This window comes from Rhea americana, unplaced genomic scaffold (assembly GCF_003343005.1).
Source record: "Rhea americana isolate MKP2758 unplaced genomic scaffold, rheAme1 scaffold_37, whole genome shotgun sequence".
In the NCBI taxonomy this organism is placed as follows: Eukaryota; Metazoa; Chordata; class Aves; order Rheiformes; family Rheidae; genus Rhea; species Rhea americana.
In genome coordinates this window covers 4,929,334-4,956,671 of record NW_028186501.1, presented here as the reverse complement: position 1 = coordinate 4,956,671, position 27,338 = coordinate 4,929,334, and the positions used below count along the sequence as shown (strand labels likewise).

The following is a 27,338-nucleotide window of genomic DNA, read 5'->3' as shown; positions in this document are numbered from 1 at the left end:
TCCCTGTTGTTTTCAGCGAGAATAAAGTCAGAGAGACCAAAAGCCTCACACCAGATGTATTGCTACAGTTAGGAACTCCCCCGCAACATCACAGCAAAATTAATCAAATAAATGAAATGGAAATAAAGGCTGAAAACCTACTACTGAAATAAAGAGGCTGTAATGACTTGGCAGAATATTTCTCTTGTAGAAAATTCAAACAATACCAACACATTGCATGAAAGCAGTTAATTTCCACAGGAGTGCTTCCCCCCCCCCAGTATTTAAATATCCCCATCAAAATCTTGACCAAAGAGATCAGAAGGCTCTTAGAAACCTAAATTTGGAGCTGTCATGTTTAATACTGAGCCATTTGATGTAAAATGGAGGGAAAAAAAATAGAACTCATTCAAGACTTTTCATGATGATTTCAAACTAACTCTCCCAGTATTTTATTATGAGAGTGAGTCACATTCTTTCTGAATTGTGAAAGCAGAAAGCAACATGAACTGCCCAACATTGCCAAAGCTCACACGGCAGATCTAGTGTTTTACCCAACTCTGCTACTATCTCAGTCCAGGTCACAACTGCCAATGCCAGCCCAACAGTCCGTGTACTCCAAAGCCCTGACTCCGAACTCAAAACAAAGAAATGAATCCATATATTAAAAGAAAAGAGAAAGACAAAGAAGAGGAAGAGGAGAGGAAGGGATCCTTCGTTCTTATGCCTCCTACCAACAATCCCTCCGGTCTCAAAACAACATACTGGAAGCAAAAGCATAAGGCTGCCTCTATTTTCTTCTCCTTGGATTTGTTTGTTTCCTACCTTTTCTTAATCATCCTGCTCTTTGCTTTTTCCTTGTTGTTCTGTATTTCCTTTGCAAAACACAACCAATCCAAAAAGTTAGCAAAAAATCTTATCCAACTCTTCATCTGAGGACTTCTAGTCTTAACACTTGCCTGCTGAGTATCTCGTTTACCACCAAGAATAGGTATCAGCTGTGTCTTCAGAAAGGCTGAGCCACTGGTTAACACAAACCACAAATAGAAAACCCACCAGCTGCGCAAAGCCACAGCTGGATAAGAGCACCCCACCTCTAGAGGACAGGTAACACAGCTGAACTTTGAAAAACCTACACATGTTGCACTAAATATGCAACACTTGGTGACTTTACAAACATTCAAATTACAAGTCTTCCTAATTAAATGCATCATCTCTCAYGACACACACATTTAACTAATAGTGTCTGGTTATTTTAGTCATTTTTTCTCTAGTTTCAAGTTTCTTGGAACATTCTTTCTTTTGTACATCCCTTAATATCAATTTTTTAACCTAATGTTATGACAACAGGAGGTGATTTTTCCATTTTCAAACAAAGAGACATGATCACGGGCTTAATTAGTTTGCAATGATTTAATTAAAATTTGCCAAACAACAATGTACCTAATTACAAGCATAATAATTATACCAATGTACTTTTCAATCTTTGAAGGGACTATTAGTCATTGAGGTGGTATGTTTTGTAATTTAAGATCATCCTTATTTTCATTTTCTGATTAGTTAAGTGCAGTCATCATCATGTTCAGGTAATTGCTTTATTAACTAGCTTAATTAAACTTCCTGTAAAACCGACAGCTACATAGTTATTCTTAATGTGTTACTGACAAAAACATTAACTAATTACATAGTGCTCTTTGCTGGGCTTACTTACATCACAAGCTTAATTCATTAGTACTTTAAAGAGCTTTGAAAACTCTGACTGCAATATACTATGGAAATGTTTTGTATTGTTGGAGTATTAAATAGGGCTGTTTATATCCAGGAAACAACCATCTCTCTTTGCAAACTTTAGAGTAGTGGAGGAGGAAAGTGCATATTTGAGGACTCCCCCATTTCAAGCAATAACTAGATTCAGTGAAAATTGGCTTTCTGGGTCTTGCCCAAATAAGTTAACAGGGAAGGACAATAGAGGGTTTCTAAAGTTTCCAGAAACAAACAAAAAGCTCATGCAAGTCCCCCCCCCCCAAAAAAAAAAAAAAAAAAAACCCCCCCCCAAAAAACCAGTGGGAACTATTGCTGAAAACAGAATGTGGGGACAGAGTAGACGAAATAGAAGAAATAAAAAGAGGAAAGGTTTAATGCCTGAAGGATGGTCTGACTTGCAAAGTCAACTCAAGAGCCACAGAAGTGCTTAGCACCCTCTGCCTCTTGCTTTGGTAGTTTGGGGGTGGTTTCTAAATCTAAATCCTCGAGCGYGAGTTCTGCTCACGGACTTCTTAACAGGTTTTCAACATTTTCCTCTTCTCCCTTGTGTTGGAAACCAACACCCTTACATATTTTCCCTCTCTTTTCCATTTTYTAGTGGAAARTGTTTATATATACATATATATATACACGCATATATAAAAATATATATAAAGATATACACACACACACACAYTCCTTTGACTAGCCCTCAACAAATTAGTCAAGAGGTTAAAGGCTTCTACATACATGGAGGAAGTCAGAGACCAAGTTCAAAATCTTGCTGTATCTATATCAAGCAGATATAAAATATCCCATTCAGCTCACTGTCTTACCTGAGTTTTATGACCCTTGTATTGAGTGCTTTGGGGTGGATCACTCCAGTTTCTGGAAGAAATTCTGGTCTGTAGGTCTGCAGCGTAATTTTTAAAGATGACATTTACATARATTCTTGGAAAAATGTTGGTTTTAAACAAACAGCCATTCACTAAGAAATCCAAAGAAAACCTGCCATGCTAGTTCCTCAGGATGTTTGGACRTGGTATCAACCTGAGCTAGGATCCACAATTTTGTTTCACACTTTTTACCCATAGTATCAGCTACTGGGTGTCTCTAGAGATGCCCAGTCATAATATAGCGAACACTAGTAGACTGCACACAAGAACATGCCCCATGGCCCCACAGTTTTTTGTAGGATCAATAACATTTCTKCTGCTGCTCTGCAAACGACTTCCTTTTGAGAACCCTAATCCCACGTAATCAATGCAGGTAGGCACAGCCAGTTCCCAGCACTATAATTAACATAAGCAAAGTGTTTTCTTTCAAAATGCACTCTCCATAGAAAGCAGTAGAACAACAAAAAAATATGAAATTCTGAGGATTATCAAGCAACGTGACAAAGTAAGATCGTAATGCTTTTGCTATCTTGCCATACAGCCTATGCGAGTGGAATTTTTTATTATCCATTCAAGAATGGACTAACACATCATTTAAAAGAACTACAATTACAAACACATTTTAAGTTACTTTCTTGAAATTGAATCAGTAATGATTTCTTGAATTTTTCATGAAAAGACAACAAATCTAACAAAACACCCTCCACYTTCCATAAACTGTATCAAGCATCATCCAAGGCTATGAGGTTTGAGATCAAGTTCTGCAGTGTTGATTTTTCTTTTAGGGCTGAAAACAAACTTCCAAAGAGAAGGAACTGAAAACGCCAAGCAGTGATGTAAGGCATACTCAGGATTTGTATAAAGGAAAATTTCAACCTGAGCCAAAGTTGAAATGGAAAAATCAGCATACTCCTTTCTTAAAMAGCCGTACTTTAACGAAGATGAGTATGTTAGCTTCATTATCAGCTTGCAGACAGATAGATGCCACCACTTTCACCTAAGAATCCCAGAACCCACCAGTTCAGCCTAGTATCTTGCCAAGCTGTGGCTGCTTAAAAGAGAGAGAGAGAGTGTGTGTGTGTGTATACATATATATATATATATATATATATGTATACACACACACATATATGTATACACACACATATAAAACAAACTATAAGGGAGTAAAAGAAATAGAGCAGATCAGAAACAGAACAAATCACTCCTCCCCAAATGTATCAATCATCCTGGCTTCTGGCATTCACTGGCTTAGAGATTCAGTGAGCTAGAGCTAGAGATTTATCTACCTACAGCAGCTCTGTTCTCCACAGATTTATCTAATCTCATCTGTATCTTTGGCCTGCACAACAGTTTGCTGGGGTGAATTTCACAGTTTTACTCTTAGCTGAAAGGGGGGGGGGAAAGCTTCTTTTGTTTTAAAATACTGACTCATAATTTCATTAGATGCTGTGCTCCATGGCACACAATTCCTTTTCTATATTAGTTGTGATTTCATATAAAATCACGCTGAAGAGTCGGAAGTTTGATTTTGTGTTTCCTTGCAGGTTCCCAACCTCTCATCATCACCGCTGCCCTTCTCTATGCACTTCCTAGTTCTTCCATGTCATCTCTGAGATSCAGCGATGGCAACTGAAGGCAATGAAACATCTGGGCATTTACACAGCAAATAATAATGCTTTGTGCTTGTTCTCAATTCCTTTTCTTTCTGTTTTTGCATTTTTGCCTAGTGGTGATCATTACACTGGTATCTTCAGGGAAAGAGCCAGAATGATTCTAAGGTTAAGGGGCTAAACAAGAGCCTGTGGTGCTCTACGTACATTTACAGTTATTTTCTCCTTGTATGAATTATTTTGCATTTTTTGACACCTGCATTTCATCTGCATTTTATCACTCAGACACATACTTCTGCAAGACCATTTCCTCTTCATTCATTTTTACCTCAGCTAGCAGTTCAAAGGGAAGAAAGAGCAATCCCCAGGACAGACTCCCCTGGTAGCCCCCAGCCAGTGGGGAAATGCTTTGATGTTGCTCCGACAGGCCACGAGATACGTGGCCAAAACCCATTTCTTGCCTAAGCTTCCTGCTATACCGACAGGGAAAGGCAAAATCTAACTGAGCCAGGATTGATCAAAGTGCTGGTGTATAGATATAGCATAAATACAAATATTTAACTCGCGTGAACTGCATCTTCTGTGTGCCTGTACAAGTATGTGGCCAATGCATAACTCCTTTTTAAAAGACTTTTCCCCTGAGATGTAGTGGCTCTGCCCCATATTTTACTTACAAACAATCCTTTCCTTTGCCCAGTGTATCATTACACATGTACAAAACGCTGATAAATACAGTGCAAACACACGCGGMTGAATCCCAAGCGGTGCGTGGACACCCAGATGTCCACCTTCTCGCATTTGCACAGTCCATGCTAGAGTCAGTCAGCACTGCAGTGCCCAAAATAAAGAGTTACCACCCCCGCTGCACCTGAGAGGAAGTTACCAAAGAACGACTGATTTCAGTGTCCCCAGGATCAAGCGGATTTGGGGGAGAGAGGGATAGCATTCTCTGGTGAAACCTAGTGGTGAATTTGAGTTCCCAGGCCTGGATGCTGATAAATAAAGATGAAACAAATAATAATCTTAAGTTTTCCGCAAGTCTCCTTAAACAAAAACAAAACCACACATCCCCTGAACAGAAGGGACTTCTGGGAGGRATATCTTTGATAGTCAAGAATATCAGCATTGCGAGTTGTTTGATATGTTCATTATATTCCACAGGTCTACATCTTAGTCTCAATAGCTTGGTGGATTTATGACATTGACAGAATTTGGGATGGAAAAAAAATATTTGGATCTAATGGTAAAAAATACAGAAAGATGAAAAGAATGAGAGCGCACACTGAATGATGCGGGTAAGATGCACAAAAGCGAGCGCAATAGTGTGACTGAATATGCAATGAAAGCTACTTATGACAGACTAAAATTTACACTGTTAAGGGTTCAGAGGAAAAACTTGTTTTCAAAATGAGCCCAATTTTAATCCTAAATACCAGTGCAGCACTACTGTATTAAATATTCCTAAGATTCCTAATACTACCAGGAGCAACCTGTTCAGCAGACAGCTCAGAGCCTTCTTTCTTTCCGTAGTCTGTGTGCAAGGAAGAGAGCGTTCCTGCTATTTGCTCCTTTGGCCACACAAATCTTTCAACCAGAATAGAAGAGCGGCTTAAATGAATTAGCAGTGGCAGCACTCTAATACCTGTATCCGTTAATGGAAGAGGGTTTGAGCAGACTAGCCGTGAAGAGAAAGTAGCTGCAGCATCACCAGCACTGTCATGGTATGCTAGAGCAAGAGCAAAAAAGCTTTTCCTCCTCATGATCATCTTTTCTCTTTGATTTTTTGGGGCTATTTTGGATTTTTAAGGGTAGTTTTACTGCCTGGAAAGCCTTATTCTTGAGGTAGGAAGAGAAGAAAACATTAGGGGCATTCCTCAACCATTATTGCCASTGCCTGAAGCCCCGTTTGTGGAACATGTGTATTTGAGTCATGGAAGGTTTTATTTGATAATGCGAGATGCGGACTGATGAATTAAACATGACTGTGAAGCCAGTTTCTCTCTCTCTTATTGAATCAAGCCCTATGGTGATCGCATTTTCAGCTTAACAATGAGCCAATTTAACCCCACTGGGGATTTTTCATGGTATCATACGTGCTGCATCTGGCATGAGAAAGTTAAAACAATGATTTAAATGAATTGTAATATGTTACCCATGCAACCTGAAAAATCAATCACAGAGTGATGCTACGGTCAAATTACCTTACCATCTGAAGGCTAAATATAAAAACCAGAACTAGCCCAAACAAGCCAGTTTGATAAACCGAATTCTTGTTGCATCATCAATACTGAAAGTGTTGTAGTTCATTAGCAAGAGCTACGTAGAGAAACGTTTATCATGAGTCATAAAATGGCCACTTGCCTTCTGATTTGCTGTTTTTGTCAAATATGTAGAACAAATTTATCAGCACTTTTAAAAACAGAAATATACGAAGAATTAACAGTAATGTCTAATTTAATGCTGTCCATTTGCTAAAGCTATTTTCTCTTCACATTACRGCCTGGATAAGCATCGCCGGCAGAGGTTTGGGCAGAAAGCAGCAGTTACCTTGCTCGTGTACGTATGTCCATCAGAACCGCAGACAGCGTCGGCGTGCGTCCCRGGGCACGGCTTGCACTTTGCTATGCTAGCTGGTCCAGTCCAGTGCTTCGGAGCCCCATTTGCTTTCTTTTGTCGAAGGCTGTAAAGTAAAGGAGACCAGTTTTTAATGGAACACGCTCGCATAAAACAGAGGAAGGAGAATTTCTACAAAAAAAGCAAAGTYTGGTTTTTAACAAAGGATTAATTTAAAGCAAGTACCTTAAACATAGCTCCTAACAATGCTTCTATAACATGGCATGTTACAGCAGACAATCTAAGAGTTATAAACGGATATGCAGTAAGTACTAAATTAACAATACTTGGCAGCTTCATTTTGATTTATAACTGCAAATGATTTCACTTATAAATACAACCATTCATTAAACTGCAYGGCACTCCTGGCGAAGCAGGCAAACAATGTTAAATCCAGTTATTTAGAGACACTTTCACCTGCCTTCACCAYGTCGCAATGTTCATGCCAGCAGAGGAACTACTTTGCAACTTATGCTCAGGTATCTCCACAGATGACTGTTCATATGTACCAGGCAAACAGGCATTTAAAATGAGCCATCTGCTGAAATCTTGTTTTCACAAAACACAGAGTGAATTTTCAAATTTCTCAGACATGTTAAATTCCTTACGCAAGACTTAAATCAGTCAGTAGTTGTAGTAACCTAGGCACTTCTGGCTTCCAGTAAGTCATTTAAAACATTACTTCATTTTAACAGTAATTTTATTAATGGAGTTTAAGCTAAGAGTAGGTAGCAGTAATTTTAAGGCAAAAATCACTTTAAAATACTGTAATTTATATTAAACCCTTTTTTTAAAAAAGGCATACAAATACAATAAAATATCCAAGCTTTGTATGTGCAGTAACTTTCTTTATATGCCAGCTCTGGAAGAGGCTTGATTCAYAGATCATTCACGTTCACCGCAGGAATACCACAAACTGACAGGGAGCATCTCCAAATCCACAGCCACATTTGCACCACAGGAGTGGCTGCAGTCTTCCTTACACCACGGACCACTCGCTCACTGCATTAAGCATGCCTACAAAACGACATCTATCCCAAAAGCATACTCCAAAGTATGTACAATAGATTCTGACTAAAACCTCATTTTCCTATCATAACCAAACTCCTTGCCTGGTTCAACATTAAGCAATTATTGCCAGCATGTTGAAAACTGATTAAAAGTTTGCTTTCTAAACCACAAGTCCATGTTACAATGCAGATTCATTCTGGCCATGTCTACTCGTCTTTTGCTTCAAAGCATTTACAAGGGAAAGGAAGGCATCAGCTTTGCTGCAGACTCTTAAGAAAAGTAACTGCCATCTGTCTTACAGCATAGCAAAAAAAACATCCCAAATCATATAACAGTTTGGCTAGAAATGCATTTCARTGCACTGCTGACTGACTTTATCACAGTTTCAGAAAAATACATACAGATATATTTTAAAGCAATTTCACTACAGCTTGCAATTTGCTATATAATACTGACTCTGATGTAATGACACATTAAGCTGCTAAAATAATAAAAGTCCTTTCATCTCAGTTCAAGTTTTCTTCAAGTCAAACCTTTGTCACAGGGATGAACAGTACTATTAAGAAGTTTGCATCCACAAAGGGAATCCAATCACGGTATCATAAACTATGAAAAGAGAAGCTTAATATTCAAAGACAAAATCTCCTTGTTATTCTGAAGTAGTTTTCTTAATGCATGGAGCATTTCTGTATTTGATATAGATATTTGATTTTTCTATAAGCTCTTCTCCAATAACACTTTCCCACTGAAGTGTAACGATTAACGTATTTTCTACAACTGCTTCCGTTACAGGGATTCTTGCCTTCTGAGCTTGACAAGGAGGTCTGGTCTTTCCTGATGGTCCTGCGGTTCTAGCCATGGGCAAACCCAGAGTCAAAATAGGATGTAAGGATGTAGCAACAGAGAGTGACGGGCAAATTAGATGCAAATAACACTGGCAGCAAAGCACTGGCAGGGGGATAGGAGTGACCGAACCAGCTGGCAACTCAAGCTCAAAGGTGGCCTCAAGCTCTTAGCTAGACCGAGGCAAAACGAACCACACGAGCCTGAAGCTCAGGCTGGTAAGCGCGACACACGTTACTTGGGTCCACAAACAGCATRCCTCCAGGCACGTCACCCCAGCACCGCTTCCGCACAGCCTCGTGCGGCAAAGCCAGCTCCTACTGAGCCATCCAGAGCTCATGATACATCATGCTCTCCCATCCTCACTTTTTTTTTTTTTTTTTTAAAGGTAATTTAACACACCCATTTCAAGCCCTTTCAGCAGCTCATTGTGCCCAACAGCCCTTTCCACTGCTCTGCTGAGACTAAAAAGAGCATGCACAGCTGCAGGGCTCCTCCTCCCCATCCGCTAGGATCCAGAAGGGTTTCACCTGAACCTGATTTGAAATACGGCACCTCAGGGTGCTGCAKGGAGCAGTGGTTTCTCCTCTTCCCCGCAGCTGGGTTGGTGGCAAGATCTCCTTTGATGTTAGGAGGAAACTTGTTCTCTCAAGTAGGGTGATATTTAGTAACACGGAGAATTCCYAGTGGAGCAAATGTTGGAGCATTTTATTATTTCAAATAGAAAATGCCCGTTAGTAGTTTTAATAGTGCTTTCTATAACGTGCCTAACGAGGCAGGGGATGGCTGCAGGGAGTCTGCAGTGACCCTGGTTCCTGCACGTGCAACTTAATTTCTGGTGTGTTGCAGCAGCTATTTTGGTTCCAAGAAACAATTTGGGTTTGAGAAAGTGGAAATATTCTTTTCAAACCACAGTTGTGTCAGAAACAACAGAGCAATATTTCACCGTACTCGGAGCAGGTGAAATGCATTTTTGTCAGCTTGGCCGAGTGAGCAGTAGCTGAAAAATGTAACCGGATACCCAGATTCCCCCTGTCCTGATAACAAAAATATAGGTGAGCACCCATGTCCTAAAGATGATGTCCGTTTTCCAAAAAAGCAAGCATGCACTGCTCTGGAGGGGTATTTTGAAAGGCTGGATAAGACTTCTGGAAGCATTTCAATCCTATAACCCCTTAGAACAGATCAAACATCCAAACAAACAAATTAAAACCTATAGAAAGCATCTTGGCTGCCGCAAGGAGCCAGCCTGCAAATCCCCTCTCAATGGCAGGGCGCCTTTGCTGGCCCCAGGAACACATTTTGCTGGGCTAATCACCCTGTTCTAGAATAAATGCAGCAGGAGCAACACAGGCCAAAGCAAATTAGCCCTTGCTATTATTATTTTTTTCCTGACAATTTAACCAACTTTAATGCAGCTTTAACACTCGGAGTTGAAAAGCTCTCCTACAAATCATTAGAAAATAACAACTGTGCAGAGAGAACAAACCTGACAGTTCCCACAGGGGCAAAAGTCTGCCACGTCCAGAAGGACAAGAGGCTTAAGTACTTGCTATATTCCCAAAGCAAATCGACATAAAATGTCTTACTCAAATATATGGACTTTGAGACAAATCCTGCCTGCCCTYGCTTTCCTCAGACTGGGGAAATGATGCACTGAAAGAGGTGAAATTTAAGGAGGAGTTAAGTTTTACAGAATTTAGCYTCTTAACATTTTAATGCACAACAAATTTTTAGTGGTTGGTGATGTTCACGTTCCAACGCAGCGTGAACMACCCTGACTCACCTCCGTTCCTCAGACACGGGCACGGCACTGATCGCGTGCTCTGAATACATGGGGAAACCAACGCAGTTTGGCTCACCTGGCAACAGGGAGATGTCGGCAGGGTTGCCCATGGTCGTCGGCCAGGCGCTGGGATGCCAGGTGGTCCCACCATGCAGCCTGCCCTCAAGCCACCAACACTTGCAACCCACCCCAGGTCTCCCWAGGACAACACTTTGGCTCTGGAAACAGGAGTGCTGAAGCTGTGGGAGACCTGGCTCCACCAAGYCTTTCAGGTCCCTGGTGGAAAGCCAGAAGCTCAGCCGCAGTCGGAGGTGATCTGTGCCACCCCGGAGCCATCACGGCTGGCAGCCCTGGGCTACGCACACTCTCCAGTGTTTGCCCTCCTTTGCTCCTTGCTGGCAGCACCAGCTCTTGGCACCAGGACAGTCCACCAGAATGGTCTGAACTCTGTCTTTGATTTAGAAGAAGTTTATCAAACCCAATGCCTCAAGCAAAACATTTCACACCGAGTCATAGTTTTCCAAAAAAAAAAAAAAAAAAAAGACGTTAATTTCTGACCAACTGGATGATTTGGCCATACTGTGTAGTTATCTCTGCATCCTTGCCTATAACAATTCTCTCCAAGCTGGCACATATTTGACAATAAACTGTGACCAGGGACCAAAATAAACTGCTTTGCAGAAAAATGATGTTTTATATAAAGAACAGTTTTCCAAGACACAGTGTTTCAGGCAGGAAATATGTTTACTGGCTCAGATTTGAGCTGCAATACAGTGAACACCAGAATAGAACCATTTTATCTAATCTGTGTAACACAAGTCATAGAAGTGCACTTGCTGAAACCCAGCTACCATGAATAATTTATTTTTTTTTTTGCCTTGAAATAGCCACATAAAAACTRTATTTTTTTAAATATTTTAAAGTAGATTTTTTAATAGGGAATATATTTTTTTTTAGGGTCATACACAGATTGGTCTTCACGGATGTGTCTTGGAAGGGATCATCCAAGAGCCACGATACCAGAGGTGAGAGTAAAGGACACAAAATGGATAAGCCAGATTTCAGCCAATACTTATTTCCAAACTGCTGCACAAAGTTCATTTCCTTACGGATTACAGAACTAACTAATAGACTTTAATTCATTTATTTATTGAGATGACAGTGAACTTTCAGACCCTGCTCTGTAGTTTATTCTTCCTGCCACTAGGTGAAGCTGTAGTGAATATTAAATGGCATATGAGTGGGTGGTCTATAAAGATTTGAAAATACAAATGGGACTTTGTAAATTTGATATAGAATGTGTAAATACAGAATATCAATGTTTATTTTTGAGACAGCTTATCAGGAAGCATGGGTGTGTTATGCTTTAAGTAGCTGTATAATTTTGCTACGTTAACATAATAACATAATGACTCTAACTCAGAAGAACAACTGAGAAATTATAATATCATTTAAAATGGCAAATTCTATCCATTTTTTTTGTTGCAATTTATATTCATTATATCACTGCCAATGAAAACAAGCCACACTATCAACAGATTATATAAGCAACACCAACTTTGGGCTTTTACACAATTACATCTGATTTTGCAAAAGCAAATTCAATTTCAGCTGTAAATGAACTTTAATATTCATAAGGAAATAAAATGCACTGAAATTCAGACTTTGCATCCAAAAGGCCTAACACTACTGTAGCCATTATCCTTTGATATTTTTAAAACACATTCAAAATTTAGAATAGAAACGTCTTGCAAAAATTTCAACCCGAGGAGCGTGCCGGTGGAGATGGGGCTATTCCCAAATGCACACCCAGTGACCAGCAGATTAGGCCTTGGTGGCTTTRGTGTAGTCAGAAGAAAGGCTCCTTYGAATGTATGTTGGCAAGCAATTATTTTGGCACTGTTTTGGGAGAAGGAGACAGAAAGCACAAGTTCCTCCTTAGAGCTTTACAACATAGGTAGTAATTTTATCGGACCAAAAAAAGACACTTGTCTGCTCAAAACAGGTTTTTTGCTAGATGGATTTTCAAAGGTCTGCTGCAAATAATAGCAGAAAGTTTCTCAAGAAAAAATAAACAAGTTACATGGTTTCTTCTAACAGAAAGTGCCAGGTAAAGAAAACAGAGAGATTGGTACTGTCTCTGCTTGTTGGAAAAGTCACTGTTTCAGAGATGTTTCCCAAGCACAGAATTTGGCTCAATATGCCTTGCAAATTACTTGCAACAGCAACCTCCGTGTTTCTGCCGCCGAAGACAACACAGCTACGCACCGAGGTTCCCAGGTAGCTGCGACACCGACGCCAGYCAGGTGGCCAGGCCGTTTTTAATAAAAAAGGCCTTAACCAGAAAACGTCAACATGACAAAACCAAATGATTTCGGCTGCCACTGAACTTCGCCCGCCGTTGCCACGGGAGGGCCACGCGGTGCGGTGACCGCTCACCCCGGGTGTCGGGGCCAAGGCTCGCGCCCCATTTCCACCGCTGCAAGGCCAGAAGAGCGAAAGGCTCGGTGCGCTGCGCCCGGCTGTGCCGGCCCCGCGCAGGAGCGTCTCGAAAGCCTGAGACCCCTTCCTCCCCGGCAAGGCGACCTCACCGTCCCGGCTTCACCGCTCCCCTCGAGCTGCTGGGAGGACACCGATGAAAACAAGGTGCTTTGGAGAGATGTTTCATTTGGACATTTTAGAAGGGAGCATTTGAATTTTTCATTCTTTCTCTGCTTTTTCTTATTCTGTATGAATTACATAATACATGTTATTAAAATATATATTCTTATTAACTTAATAACAGTTAAATCTGAACTGGCCTCGTGTTTTTCAAAATCCCACTGGGAACAAATTATTTGGATAACCTTGTCTTTAGGTGACTGGGAGCTATGGCTATTGATTTTTCAACTGCAGCTCCCACGGAGACATTCTTCTAGATTACGATCAACTTCATCCATCTGTCTTCCTTCCCAGACTCTGTCTCGGACCAAAATACCCTGTGTCCCATACAGCAGCACTTACCATTGGAATAAAAARCTCAGCGCCCCAAAACGGGTGCCAAGTATTTGGGCTCCCTGAAAAGCTGAGAAGAGCTCTGGTGGTCAGAACAAATCTGAAGTGGTTTCGGATGCTGGGGYGATCCCTGTTAGAGGAGTCTGAAGCGTGCCGGCCGTGACTCCCCGTGCACTACCGACAACCCCAGCCGTGCTCGGCTGTTTCCAGCTTTCCCCTGCGTAAGTTGTTTAGCCACTATCAGTCATTCCCTCCTATTCCAGCTACGTGAGGAAAACAGTCTACGCATACCACAATGGGAAAAAAAAGGGATATTATGCTTTTGAATTAGACGCAATGTCTTTRTTTTACACAAACACTGCAAAATGAGAACAGACATATGAGTAGTCATTTTTCTACTTGGAATTTACACCTTCGTCTCCAAAGAATAACAACATGCCGAGCTGGCTTAGTATTTCAGCACCATCCCACACTGCCACTTGCTTCAATTTCATTATTCACAGAAATAATTTAAATTATCTGACTGAGCTAAGGCTGCTGATTACATTCTCTGGCTGCCTTCAAATCTGTTCCCAGACAGGTCAGGTTAACGGAGCCACAAGAAATAAAACACCTCTGCTCCCTGCGCCTCCTGCATAAGCACTCGCTCGGTAAACGTGCAAAGGTGCCCAGCGATGCAGAGTGATGCCCGGAGATCTTCCTGGCAGAAGGAGGCAAGTTCATGTCTTCCTCCTGCAGTGAGCGGGAAGAGAGAAAAAATGCTCCCCGTCCTTTCAAACAACGGCCTGAACGGGGTTAAACATGTGCACTGCTGGAGAGCACCAGGAACCGCAGGCCTATTTCCAGAGAGCCGGATGTACTTAGAGCTGGAAATGAAAAACTTCCAGAGAGCAAAAAGAAAAAACAGTGAGTGTTGAGGTGAAAAGTATGTCTGCAAGCATCACTTAATGCAATAAAACCCAGACATTTCCAAGGGAAGATGAAGAGACAAACACTACTTCTTACCAAGTATAAGAAGGAAGTATAAGCACAGGAGAAACAACGTATTGGGAGAAACCTGGCAGCTAGAAGACTGAAAGTTCGCGTATAACAATGTATTTTGCAAGAAAAAAAAACCCAGAGATTGCAGAGAAATAGCCCTTGCATGGATCCTACTAGGTCCAGCTAGCAACAAGGTCTTGAAAGAAAACACCGGGTCTTGGGCCAAGGATTATTGGTTCTGCAGGATGAAGGAATTATCTATTTATTTATTTATTTTCTGGGTGTTAAAGGATTGGAGAATTTGGAAAAGCTGACACAGTCTCAGGGGACCTGGAGGGTTAGAGAAACTGCAGTCTGTAAGGCTGACTGCTTTGATACACCTTAAAGGGGGACGGGATCAAGGTGTRTGGAGGATTTCCAAGCTGTAATCCTTGACAGTAATGAAGATTTGCTGCTGCGTGTAATTTCTAGGATTCAGCGGCACTGCTCCTGCCTCAGGAAGTATCCCATGGAACTCACGTGCCTGTGCAAGATCCCTCTGTCAACTCCAAGCTCTGTGTCTAAACAGCTTTAATATGGCATTTAAAYACGGATGCCAAGACAACTAGGTGCATACAATATTGCACCTCTCGCTGTAAGTGAAATCTTCCGAGATGTTTGTACCTGGCCTTACTTCTTCCTGTACTAAACCTGATGAGAGTAAGAGCTGATTAAGATCATTAGGGCAGTATATGGATTTCTGCCTTTGGATAYTTTGAAACATAAAAAAACTGTACAAAAGGCCCCATTACACTCTTAGCTAATGGATTATTGTGCTTAGAGGCAATTTATTTTTCAATCTAAATTCTTAATGATTTGCACCGTTCAGACCTGGTGCATATGCTCCACAGCTGCACAGAYAGGAAAGCTGGCAGGGTACAGAGGAGAAGAACCAAAACACAAAACCCACGCAGACAAACCGTCCCGGTGTCTTTAGAAGTCATCACGCTCTCCTGAATAAATAACACAGCTTCTAAACTCTGCCGGTTCTCATGAATTTATTTTCCTCTTTGTCGTTATTTTTTGCATTAACGCCAAAAGGAAGCTCAGACACCAAACTGGGCAGAAAGAAAAWGGAAGGTAACTTTGCTGGGCTCAGGATACTCTTGCTATTAAAATACTGTACCGACCAGGTCTGCCTCCTGCGGCTGGCGGAGCTGCCGAGCCCTCCGAGGGACCCGGCCGCGGACGGCACGCGAGATTAATCTGAGCCGTCACGTTTGGCTGGGAAGAAAAGCTGATCCTTACTCAGTACGTACGGTTTCATGCGATTAGACAGCTTCAAAACTGTTCTCATTACATCGGGARGAACAGTCGTTTCCCCCCATTACCCTGCTAGAGCAGATACAAGYGGTTCTCTGTCTCTAACAGGGTAAATCAGGGCAGTTAATGTGTCCTTCCAGTTCAGAAAAGCAAGGAAATTTGTGTGCCGTCATTGTCCAGACTGTTGTCAAAGGGGGAAAATCGGCGGAAGGGGCAGCGGAAAGGTCTCCCGAGCACGGCAGGAGCGAAGCTCCTTACGGGTGCTCCCAAGGGTGCCCGAGGCACGCCAGCCCYGCGCAAACAGAGCCGCGGGCCGCCCCGGCGCGCTGCGTCTCGGCAGCCGTCTCGGCGGCCTTCAGCAACGCCGGCGCCCGACCGCCGAATCCTACTGTCACTCTGCAGCCACAGAGGAAAAACCGCCAGCCTCCCCCCGCAAGCCAAGCGGCCTCRGCTGCGTTCGGCTTCGCTGTGGCGATTTTGCTCTTCTCAAGGCGAATCACTTGCAATCCTCACACAAACCGACGTATTGCTGGTAGAGATCAGAAAGTAAATGCATTTTAAAAAAACACAGTAATAATTCTTTGCCCTYAAGGCACTAAACCGAATGTTTCTTTTGAGAAATGACTGCACAGTGCTCCTGGTTGTGCGTACTTGCGACCGTGGTACAAGCAGTTACAAGCTGTGCTAGCAAAATATTTGCCCCTTCTGATGTATTTTATTAGGAGAGAGGCTTATTAAATTCTCAAGAAGGCTACACCAGATTAAGCTGTTGAGGATTTTTACAATTAGCATCCATTACCTAAGAATTCATATACGATTTCTGAATAGAAAAAAGAATTAGACTGGCTCATCAAACAATAGGCAATTAAAAAAACTACCCCAAAGCCACTTCCAGAGTGTATTTGAAAACTAGTATTAAAGGTGGATTTGGAAAAATAATCAGAATGTCATTTCTTATGGCAGAATAACAGGAAAGCCTGTGAAATGCATGCTAAACAAGCCCATTATAAATATTRTAAGGAGTGGGGTAAGTTTAAAATCCCATCCTTTTCAGCATCTAAATAGGCTCCTGTTGCTTACTCAGCAGCGCTGATTTACACAGCTCAGTGCCACGAATGTCTACACGTTCTGCTGAATTTCTCCACATCCAGTCTTGTCTGCCTGGTTATTTGATGCTAGAGTTTGCGATTGTAGTATCTACACCATTCCTGGCTTCTCAAATGAGGCCATCAAGAGCATTAACCATCTTATGTCAGGCTGTGTCTTAATGAAAGGTGACTAGAGCTTCAGGAAAGTCCCAAACCAATAGGCAGTATTTACATAATCGCATTAATTTATGATACTAAGCGCATACACATGATCTAGTCCAGAGATAGCACAGGGTGAAACACACCTTCAGGTAAAATTTGAAGATGAATGCTATTGACACGCTTGCAGAAACTGCAAGATACACATTTCACGTGTTACTTGCATTGAGCTATTAAAACTTCACTTTTCTGTGACCTTGAATCATGGAGCCTAGCAACCATGCATTACGCATCATCCTGCCCATACTCTTCAATATGTAGCTCCATATGTCCCTCTACTCACGGAGAGGCTCGGGCCGCCATTAAAATGCAATGTAGCCATATATTTATGCTTTTGAAAGTGTCAGCMTTTTATAGCCATTTCTTCAAAAGCRTATTTTTATCATGTGAAAAAATGAGACTCAACTGGTGATTTATGTAGACATATAGCATTATATTACCTGAGACTTATTACAGATTTTGTATAAAAATAGATTTAAATACTTTGCTGTTAAATTATTAAACTGGAATTAGCTTAATGTGGAGGATGTTACTGGTTGAATACATGGCACTCCACTTTCAAACACTCATTCCCACTTAAATTTCATGGCAGCACGTATTTCCCTTTGCTTCATTACTTCATTGTGACCAACCGCACCTTGATGTCCCCACCACTACAGTTTTGTCCCCATTTGTCCTTGATAGCTTATGAGAGACCAAGGGACTGAACGAGGATTGACGTTTTTTCACGTTTGTCATCTTATTTGGTCTAATCCTGAATTGACTGCCTCTCGCTCATACAAAGTGGCTGCTTTTTGACCACACTGTTATTCTGCGTGTGCTCTGTTCCTGTGAGCTGCCAGTCCAGAATTTGTGCTTTTTGAACGGTATCTCCTCCAGTCCCACTCCTCATACCCTATTCTTCTTATTCTTATTCTTTCTTCCTATGATTTCCTCTGCTGCTCTGGCAGATGTCTAGTGACTGCAAACATATTTTTGCATTACAAATTCATTCTGCTCCTTTTTCACCYGTCTTGTTGCATTTCTTCATAAGACCCATCTTTCCTTCACCAAATCTTCTCGCCGTGGTCTACCATCTGCCTGACTGGCATCTCTGATTCTCTCCTCCAGTCTTCCTTTCTCAAGATCTGGTTGACTTGTTCAAGGAGAATTTTATAAAACCGCGAGCAACCTCAGTGTTTTTTCTCCTCACTCTTGCCTTTAACCGTTCTGCCTTCAGTCCTTCAATCTGACCGTTCTGCTCTGACCTCCTTCCAGTTAACCTCCTCTTCTTTTCACTTTCCCCTCCTACTTCTTAAGCTTTCTTCTGTCTCGTTCAACCTCAGAAAACAAGGTCCCTTGAAGAAGCGCTTATTTCTCCACCTACTCTTAACTATTCTTTCCCTCTGTGCTAGGAGGTATATAGGATAGTTATCGTAGTAAGTATTACCCTTTCTAGATGGTGTCTCAGTAGCATTTTGATGCTGTATCTATCATTGTCTARTCTTACCTTTCTACACTTGCATCCTGGCAAGTCTGAGAAACTTTGTATATAAGTATCCTCTCTAGTTTATCCTTCTATCTCTTTTTACTATCGTTATGATTTCTTGTCAGAAATGTCTTGTCAACACTAGAAACTAAGAATGGGTGAAACTCATYAGGAAATGAATAGCTCACACCATGTTTCATCAAAATCTGGACTATGAGTCTCTGAAAGGACTACGAACTGCAGTTATTCAGACAGTTGGCTCAAAACAAAGCAAAAATTTCTGACCTAACAAAGGGTCTAATTAAAATAAACCCCTCAGATTTCTGAGCTCTGCTTTTGCGATGCTAAAGTATTGTTTCAAATGAAAAATTTACACAAAGATAAAACACAGGAGCTCAAGAAATTAACTATGGATGAGTTGCTAAGTAGGAATGACCATAATGTAATTCAATTTGGCACTCTCGGGTTTCAGGTAAACTAGATTAGCTATGACTAGAAAAAAATCTCTCAAAGGATTTGAAAAAGATTTAAAGCCAGATGACTGACCAGGCTAATGGCAGACAACATTGCAATGTACGGTCATGAAGAATGCATAGACTAATTTATACACTGAAACTACAAAGTGTCCTTTCTGTTCAACACGGATCACAGATTTAAATACCAATAARGTATAAAGACAGAATTTCTAAAGAAGAGGAAAGAAAAAGCAGAGAATGGAGAAGCTTCCTGTATTCCTTCCGATGAGTTGTCTTCTAAACAAGTCAAGAGACTGGGTATGAGACTACAGCAGGTTTGATTCTTTATTAGCATTTTCAGGACTTTTTAACTAAGCCTACTCTCTTGACTTCTTAACTCATTAAATGAACAAAGTGATTTACATCCTGTATTACTGCTAAAGTTAATTAGTCCTCCACAGTTGATCCTCATGGATAATAACAACCAACTAATTAGATTGCTTTGTTTTGTTTCATAAACAGACATGGGTTGAGTGGTCCAACCAGGAAAGCAGACTTTCCAATTGTCAATCCCCACAGACATTAATTAACATTTTTTTCTGGATATCATCAAAATAAAGCTGTGACAGAGTTAGAGGARCAAAGCTAGCCCAAGTAGAACTTACTGGCTCCTCTTAAAACTTCATGTAGTATGATTGTGGATGATAGAAAGTCAGTTCTCTTTAGTATATGCATATATGCAGAATAGTGTAGACGTAAGTTGTAACAAAGCATGCATCAGCAGGACACTGGTGCACAGCCTAAGGAGYCTGTGAGACATAAGGCATGCAGCCATCCAAGAGGTTCATGCTTGCTAATGCATTTTATGGCTAGGTAGGTATGCTTTTGCCAAATAATCATGTACTGAAAAAGCTTTCCCCCTTCTTTTTTAGCAAAACCCAGTTGTTTTATGGAACAACTGGAAGGAAAAAGCATTATAAATATCTCTATTTCAATTATTTTGACTCCGTTTACTAAAATAATCATTTCCAGCCTATTTTCTGTGTGTCAGTATGAGTAATTAGCATGAGTAGCTGGTGGCTCAGTGGCTTCTGCTCTTAGTTTCTCCTGAAACTGGGAATGTGGACAGTTTACCTCAGTATTTCTCAAAGAAGCAAAATGTAGACTAGATGAAACAAAATCCTCCATGGAAAAGTGAATTTCCATACCCATAAGAATGCTGAAAAAGAAAAGTGCTGATCTTGTCAAAATGTTTTTGCTTATCCGAACGCAGAATTATAGGCTGGTACAGACAAAAAACCTTTTCATGTTAAGATGTAACTTACAGTGGAAGATCTTAAAGATAGAAAATTGAAATTGAACTAAAAGTTTCAAGATTACTTGAAAAATGCTTTGATTAACTTGACCTAACCTTTTTGTTTGTCAGAACGTGAGGGTTTTTTTCAAGATTTTGGCTTTTTGTCACAGTTATGATGGGAAAAAGCTAAAAACACTGTATTTGTGAAGAGACTGGAAAACAGCTTCTTACCATGTCCAAGAAAGACTATTAATAAACTGATTTAAGGAGAGAGAGAGACTAAGTCACATTTCCCCCTTGTATTTTATGAAGACTCATGAGGTTGATGCAGTTTGAGAGTCTAGAATTTTGGCTGGGGGAAGAGGAGAAAAAGAAAACAAGAGAAGAATTAACAAAATTGTCATATAAGCTCTAGGCTGTATTCTCCACAGTGAAAATTTAAATGTTACTTCAGAACAATACTAGAAGGCTCCAGTTTCATATCTTTCAGGTAAGTTGCAAAGAACATACTAACCTTCAGCTTAAATAAAAAGTTTGCAAAGACTTCTTTGCCAAAGTGAAATAACTTACATTTTTCAAATATCTTCTCAAAAACTTTTACAAAATCTATTCCTTTCTAGGAGCAAGTGCTACAGGAAAAATTTACAGGTGATTGATTCAGTGTGGGTTGAAACTGGGACTGCAATAAAAAGCTACTCTTAATTGCACTTATAACTGGGAGGACATTACCGTGCCTCCCAAGATCAGTGCTGAAAGAAAGAGGAGAAAACTCTAAAGATGAGAATATAGTTCGGGTCAGAGGAGGAAGACAAATACATAAAAATAAACAGGAGATGATAAAATATTTTACATGAGTGAAAATAATTGGGATTCCAATAAACTACACAGTAATTCTTTAGCCTTTGGATATTTTCCTTTTTTTGAAAAGTAACATGATGTTGAAATTGCATAAGGTTGTAATGGCCTCAAGGTACAAAAACTGTTTTATATTTTAAAATTATGTTATATTGCATAGGAATATGTTGGCCTGGATGTGTGAGACAACACAAACCCTTCTTGTGGGACACAATCATTTCTTTTCAAAGTGTGCGTCTAGGCAGGAGACAAATATAGAGACTGTCAGAGAAGATTTATTTCAGGACAAGATTTTGCTGCTGGAGTTAAAATGTAATATAAGCAAACTACTGCAGCACTCAGAGCGATCACATCACTAAGCAAGCACAAGCATTTGCAAGACTTTTGTCGGAATGCTGCAGATTTAGCAGCTACTYCTCTGAATACTTTGAAGCATTTGCTTTTTGTAGAAAAATATGAAGAGASATACTGAAAGAAATTACCTGTTCTTCAGTATGCAAAGAGAGTTCTCAGAAAAAGGGAGAGTTGAGGGCTATTAGGAAAGCCTACTTCACAATACCTGCTTGTTTTAGATTTATTCTTAGTTTGCATTAGACAGAGATCAGGGCAGACCCAAGCAGAGGACTTCGGTTTTCAGAGCTCATAATCCAGTGTGTTTCATCTCTAACACTGTAGAAATGAACTACGAAAGCAGCAATGCCAGATGACTTCCAAATAATGAGAACAGGAGAACATCACGGGAGACTTCTCCAAGGGCAAAGTCATAGCCTGCCTCTTCACATAACCCTGAAAGGAAAAAATGACTCATTTCCTCTATTTACAAATGGTAACTGAATTGACCAAATCCCTTCTCCAATCAGTATGTCTTTCTGCAAAAGGGAAACACGCTGCAAGAAAGGAATAAAACCCAAACTTCAAGGGAAAGCCACAAAGCAAAAGCCAATAACCACTTGCCAAAAGGCCCAGGACACTCTTCTCCCAGAGTCAGAAGGCTCAAACCGGTCTTGTTACATCCTACATTTGAGGTCTCGTCACTCATCTACTAGTATTTCCGAGGTGAGAGACTTGTTTGTCAAGAACTGTTCTGCACATTCCTGGAAAAASCTTTTCCGAATTCAGAGAAAAACCGTTTTGCCAGAAAACTCCAGAACCTGGCTACTCGAAACTTCAAGCTGAAAAGCTGTTTTCATTTTGAACTCATTTCTGTTTCCCTTCTCTCAAAACATGCCGAAAAATCTCAAAACGCAGAAAAATCTCGGCGGGGACCTCAGCTGAGACTGCAAGGAGACTGCTCAGCTACTTCCACCACGCTAGGCGGTAAGCCGAGAGCCGGGGGAGCCCACCCACCCCGTGACTCACCGCCTTTGCRAAAAATCTGTTTTAAGTACTGTACCTAATTGCAATAGTGGCTTTTATAAAGCTGGCAGTTGCACAATGAGTGCAGTATAAGTTAGCATGTTGTTTTCCCCTTACACAATAATTACAATATGAAATAACTCTGTGGAATCTGCCAGAAATCCTGAGTTTTTAAATCGTAACCACGGTGTGTTTCCTTGCAGTGAACTTTTTAGGATTTTATTGTTAAAGTAGAAAATGTAAATCGAAGAAGTGATAGTAAAATGAAAGCTTGATAATTCTCACTTAACTAATTTGAAGATTTGTTAATCTTTCTGCCCCTGCTATTCCACAAGGCCTTAATAACACAGGTCYGTAGAAATGTCTCTGGTAATTATGCTTTATTATTGTACCAGAATCTATCATGATGTATTTGCTATTTATTTATTGATTAATTTATTTTAGACAGCTCTACACTGTAGCCAGTTAAGTGGCTTTCAATGACCATACAGTCCTTAATAAAAGACATGCCACAGAATTTAYATATGGAAAAGGGGAAAATATATCCTCTAAACATAAAATGACCCTATAGGCTTCCAATTGTATAAGCCTGTAAGCATGAGAGTCTAATTTTAATTTTAATTTTGTATGTATTAGGCTTTAGTTCTGTAACCACAAGGAGTACTGGCATACTCTCTCCTTCCCTGAGCCCTATAAAAATAAAAAGAATTGGTTGAACACAGAGTAAAATACTACACGAAAATGGCTAGATTTTTTCCCTCCTCTCTCTTTTTAAGATAGAGAAGATAATGACAGGAATGAAATTACTATATATTATAAAAATTTTGTTTTATAATATGTCTTTCAGAAGCGTGCTGAAATATTACACWTTTTGCCTAAAAATGTAATGGCAGAGCATTGCCTTTTTATAGTCAATTTGTAAGTGAAACAGTAACACCTGAGCAGACTTACTTAAAAAAGCAAAACATTTTGGGCTGATTTCCAAACAGTGTTAATACTCCCTACGTACAGAGCTTTAAACAGACTATAATTTGGTGGCTCTTGGCCATAAATAATGTCATTCATGGTTCATTGGTTGAATTAATCTGATATAAAATGACTAAATTGAAAATCTGTAGGTTGAGCTCTTGATGATCTCTGGCAGAGCACTAAGCAGGCAATCACAAGCTTATTAATGAAAAAAGAGAATAATAAAAATTGAAATATTAAAGCAGTAGGAAGCAATAGATTAGAAGTTAATTTTGATAATGTAACTTGCATCAAATAAGAAAATAATTGATAAAAAAAAGTCCCTTTCCATTGCATGTTCATACCATATTGCAATTTTTTTCAAAAGAGTGCCATTGGATGGAGCTGCATGATGCTGAATGGGATAAAACACTGAAGATTACCTATTCCAGGTTCTTATATTAGCTGTCATTCATGCCTTCACGGATAATCTAGCTTACAGGTTTACCATTTCCACAGACCTGGGTGGAACAGGTCTCAATAGCTAAGTTTTCTGCAACCTCTGACTCAAAAATGGGAGCCCAGATACTTGCTAATGAATTCCTAAGGGTGGTGCTGGCCATCATTTTTCCTAGTGACTTTCTGTGACTGAAATTACCAAGGACGTTGAACAAGATACGAGATTCAGCAGAATTTTGCAAAAAGTCACTTCCACCTTTAYAGGCCATATGCACGCGGTATGAAGCCAGGAACTGTGCATGGCCAGCGGTGCAAAGAAGACCTTGGCCCAACTGATTAGAGATTTAGCCTATTCCTATCAATACCTTTCATTGCTATTGAAAGGTTTTAGGAATAATAATGGGAAAATTTTGGAAGTGTAAAGATAAAAAGTAGGACAGCGTTATGAACAATAAAGATCAGCCTCTGCGTGATAGGTTTGAAAGTAATRTATGTCGAGTCTGCATGATATTGAAGAGACACAATTGAAAAAAACAGCAAACTGACCAGCATCAAATGAAATGCATTATTCTGGAAGGCCTAATTTGCAAATTTCATACGAAATATATTGCTTGTAATATGCACTGCAATGGAATGTATAATACCATTTACCAAAAGGCAGATTTTTAAATGGTGCACATTTAATACTTTTCCCAATATAATGGGATGTTGGAAATTGAAGAAAGGCTTTAATAAAACTCCTTCCCTGTAAATATCAGTCCCAATCTTACAAAAACATGCCTTTTMTTAGCACTAAAAAGACTTTTCCACTGAACACATTCATATCTTGGGACTTCTAAAGCAAAAACCCAGCAATAAATTTAGAATCCCCAGTAAACAGATTATTGTATAAATAGAGAATAATTTACAGAGCAACAGCGGTCATCTGTAAACATTAAATAATAACTTCTGACTGACGTGATTCTGACTCAACACATTTAAGATGGGGACAAACCGCAAAAATACAGACACACATTAAATATTATTGCAAAGTTGCTTCCAGCAATTTTATGGTTAAGATTTTTAGCACAAAGAAAACACAGGGAGCTTGAGTCAGCACATCGACCCTTAACCTACTGGGCTATGGTAAGCCCAGAAAGACCACAGATTCCCTTAACTTAGCCACAGAAGAAGTGGACCAGCAGCTCAAGGCAATAACACATGCTCATCTACAAGGTCAATGGTAAAATGAGGTGCCACCAAGAGGGATGTGGAGAGCCTGTGCAATCGTTCTCAATGGCCCCTCATGTGTGATTCTGACAATTTGGAAGCCCCACAACCAGACATACTTACCTCTTTATATTTTAATAATTACGATAATGGTGATGTGTTAAGGTTGCTTGATGAAGCATGTAAAATTCAAGAATTACCAAAGCTGCTCCACATGCGAACCTGACTCCTTAGAGGGTCAGGGTACACAGGTAGCGAGTCCCCTCAAATGTTTTTCATTTGCTCCTGGATTCTGTAACTTCTTTTAAAATTTTTCTTTACTGGTTGGCAAATCTTCTCCTGACATTTGCCAAGCAGGTGACATTTACACCACTTATTGTTTTCATTTTTTATTCATGTTAGATTGCACAAGGAGCTTTGCAAACAACAAAAAAACACAATGTCCTGTATGCTGTAAATAGCTCACAGTCCAAGTTGGGAACAGACAAACGGGGAGAGGAGGTGATTAACCTATAACTCAACTTCCTTACAGATAGCTCAGATTCCACTTTCAAAAAAACCTTAGTTGAAACCCTGAGATTTTCAGAAGCCTTCAAAGGAAGTGGGAGCTGTTGGATGCTAACTTAACACTCTTGACAAAGTGATGAGAGCTCTACTAAGATGATTATGTATGACCAAATCTGCAGATAACAAACATTGATGTAAATTATAGTTTATAATCATGTACAAATTACGGTAATCAGGCCAACAAAAGAATGCAGTAAGATAGCAAAACTGTTGAGAACAAATATTAATTTGCCAGTATTTTATCTTTCATATAGTTAGGTTTTCCTACTGGCTTGTGTGCCCTCTGATTATGTTGTACAAATACACACTCACGTATTCACTTTCAGATACGCATTTTCCACCATCACACACCTAAGTTTCACAGGTTAGATCTCAGTGCTCTAAACACTACATTTTATACGTAATTCCTAAAGATATGTTGAAAGATGTTATTCAAGCACACTGCCCCATGAATAAGGTTATTTTAAGGAGGAATTCTGCCCCCTCTGACTTTACAYAGATTCCATACAACGATGAAATYGAWGGGAAATCAGAGAATAWGGRAAAAAAAAGAAGAGGGGAAAGAACTAAAATGTTCAGAGAGTTGTCTTCATTCACCAAATCTTTCCATCAACAGGAAGAAGTAGACGGTCGTCTTCATCCTCCAGTAACACTCTGCCTCTGTATGCAGACCACCGTAAAAAGGCTGCAACTACACGGAGAGAGGCTGCATTGGCACCACTTGGCTATGTACTCATGTGAGGGACAGAAAAGACCTAGCCTTAATCTTGCAATATAAACAAAAGCTTTTCCCGTCACAGTAGTGGAAATCAGGTAATGTAAAACTGCAATTATTATAATTAAACTTTCCATAATGCTCCACGAGGCTTGGCTTATTTCAGCTCTTCCCCCCTTTTTATTATCATGTTAATAACAATATTTGCTGTGGAAGAAAGTAATTTCGGCTACTGGATGTAGGCAAATCACCCTAACAAGAAAAATTTTTTCAGACCTTGCAGGAAGTGGTATCAAGAGCAATATATACCGAACAAGAAACCTTGAAACAGCAAACTGCACATGTATTTACACAATTCTGACATATCTAGAGATACCCAGAACATCAAAACCAAATCACAGAACATCAAAGCCCAAACTCTTCCCTAGAAAGCTTGGCGGAAAGCCTGCCTGTGATGCAGGCTGCACAACTGCAGGTTTGCTACTGGGGCTCATGCAAGGACCACCACAGGTTTAAAGTGGGGGGTGGATGAATAGGCAGGGAGATTAATTTAAGAAATAAAGATTAAAATCTTAATAAGCAATGACTCAGAGGGACTATAATACCTGAAGATGTGCAAAGAGTTGAAATATAAAAAAGACAAAATGATAATTTTGGGTTTCATTTTGAGCAGCCAAGCCCAGTAAGCTCTGCTATGAAGGAAAACTAGGACAGTCAGAGGAATGACTTTTTATGAGAGGCTTTTTATGAGAAAAGAAAAAGTGCATTTGCTTAGTCTAGCAAAACAAGAGGAGGCCATTATTTCTAAATAAATATTGAAGAACCGTTTAGGAAAGCTTCAGAAAATTTAACTGGCTTTGAATAAATTTGGACTGGAAATTAGCAGGTTTCTAACTAGAAGAGTAAGGATGTTAAGGATTCTTCCAATAGGAGGAGTGGGG

At 40.1% G+C, this 27,338-nt stretch overlaps 1 protein-coding gene across 1 annotated transcript in view; it reads right to left on the bottom strand.

Moving 5' to 3' along the window:
• Positions 1 to 27,338, bottom strand: part of SPOCK1 (SPARC (osteonectin), cwcv and kazal like domains proteoglycan 1) — a 311,992-nt gene that overhangs the window by 89,884 nt on the left and 194,770 nt on the right. The window contains exon 5 of the mRNA XM_085312830.1: positions 6,779 to 6,911. Within this exon, the coding sequence (XP_085168956.1) occupies positions 6,779 to 6,911 (133 nt within the window). The remainder of the gene's footprint in view (positions 1 to 6,778; positions 6,912 to 27,338) is intronic.